The sequence below is a fragment of the Branchiostoma belcheri genome, unplaced genomic scaffold (assembly GCF_001625305.1).
Source record: "Branchiostoma belcheri isolate BF01 breed outbred unplaced genomic scaffold, Haploidv18h27 scaffold180, whole genome shotgun sequence".
In the NCBI taxonomy this organism is placed as follows: Eukaryota; Metazoa; Chordata; class Leptocardii; order Amphioxiformes; family Branchiostomatidae; genus Branchiostoma; species Branchiostoma belcheri.
Genome location: NW_017803269.1, coordinates 331,986 through 333,736, shown reverse-complemented (window position 1 = coordinate 333,736; position 1,751 = coordinate 331,986). Strand labels below are relative to the sequence as shown.

The following is a 1,751-nucleotide window of genomic DNA, read 5'->3' as shown; positions in this document are numbered from 1 at the left end:
TATGTGTGTGCCATTCGAGTGTGTCTCTCGCAAGGGTTTTACTAAGTATTTGAGTTTTAATTCCTATCCTTCATAGACAGTGAAGTTAATCTATGTTGTAAGAATGATTCACAACATAAAACTCACTGAATGTAGATTATGTAAGTCTGCAAAAACAATTAAATGATTTCACGATAAACATGTGATTTACCGAACAGAAAGGCATAGTGGTGACAGTCAAAACGGGAAACTACCTTGGAGGGGGCACCGACGGCAACATCTTCATCGCGTTCGAAAAGGACGAGCAAGGAAACACCACAGACTCCATCAAACTGGACAAGAAATGGAGTAACGATTTCGAAAAGGGACACGTCGACAAGTTAGTACTGATTGAATGTATATTTGCTTTTATCAAGTCCAGGGATGGGATGTGATGGTACTCAAGTCAACTTTATTTTGCTCCCATGTGCACTATAATTGCAGGGTTGATATGAGGGGCTTTTCCAGATCAAAAAGCCGGGACCTATGCATGCCTGATATAAAAAAGAAAGGCTGACATTCTGATGTTGATTATTATTCTATTGTCCCAAAAATATCCCAAAGTGTCCCAGCCTGACTTTTGGTGGCCATATATAGGACCACCTTTAATTTCGAGCCCAGGGCCTGTAAACGATCACGTTGGTGACCTTTCAGGTTTGAAGAGAATGTTACCCTGCCTGCCCTGTGCCAGCAGGGCAAAGGTTATCTGAAGGTGTGGCGAGATGAATCCTTCCAGTGGGACGACTGGTTTTGCCAGTCCATTTCCATCACAGCACCGACCGGCCAGCCGCTTAAATTCCCGGTCAACCGCTGGATTAAAGCAAGTGAGTTTGTTTGTTTGTTTGTTTGTTTGTTTAGGATCTCCATTAGTGTGAATTTCACACTACTCTTCCTGGAATCCGTAGTGAATAATCATGATCAGATAAGTATTTGGACCATCGAACACCGGGGCATGCCCCTACTCTTTTTCGAAAGGTGTGGTGGGTTCTTTAACGTGCGTGGGGTGTGGCTCTCCCCAAACACGGGACCTCCATTTAACGTCCTATCCGAGGGACGTCCCTAGCCGAAGCTAGGTACTCATTTTCACCTGAGTGAAGTGAGGTGAAATTTCAAATGAGTGCTCCGCCACTCTTCAAGAAGAGGTTTCGGCCATGGCTTATTTTTGACGTGTTTTAGGCGTTTTTAACGAAACTATTTTCTGAAATTAGACGAGTGTGTCTGGGTGCCCCCTGGTGGTGCAGTACTGCCACAGTACGACCGACACCGCGACAACCGTGAGGCAGAACTGAAGAAACAGAGAGAACGCTATGCTTCCTTCACTTATCAAGACGGCATGCTCCCCATGGTAAGATTATTCCTGCCTCTTAATTTTTCTTCAATAATTTTATCAAAGAAAAATATATGAATATACAAATAGACAAAAGTACATAGAGAACAATAAGGCCACATCGTCTTAATTTTATGGATGACATTGTGGTGAAATTGTGGCAGTACATAGCGACGTATACTCGTATACGACAAGCGCCGGCTTTTTGCGGAATTCATGAATCGGCACTGTATGAACTAACATGGACTACCCAGGCCTAGAGCCAGGCCAGAGCCTCTTTTTTTTCGAGAACCGGCGAAAATCAATGCGCGCGAATATGGCTGTGCATTTCTTAATTCCTCACATGTATTAAGGTACGTGTCCAGACTTCAATTCTTCCTCTGTATCAATGATTTTGCGAATAACT

At 43.5% G+C, this 1,751-nt stretch overlaps 1 protein-coding gene across 1 annotated transcript in view; it reads left to right on the top strand.

Annotated features, from left to right (window-relative positions):
* The window catches only part of LOC109467523 (arachidonate 5-lipoxygenase-like), a 24,166-nt gene that overhangs the window by 13,313 nt on the left and 9,102 nt on the right, over nt 1-1,751 (top strand). The window contains exons 8-10 of the mRNA XM_019765538.1: nt 198-358; nt 673-842; nt 1,227-1,363. Of these exons, the coding sequence (XP_019621097.1) occupies nt 198-358; nt 673-842; nt 1,227-1,363 (468 nt within the window). The remainder of the gene's footprint in view (nt 1-197; nt 359-672; nt 843-1,226; nt 1,364-1,751) is intronic.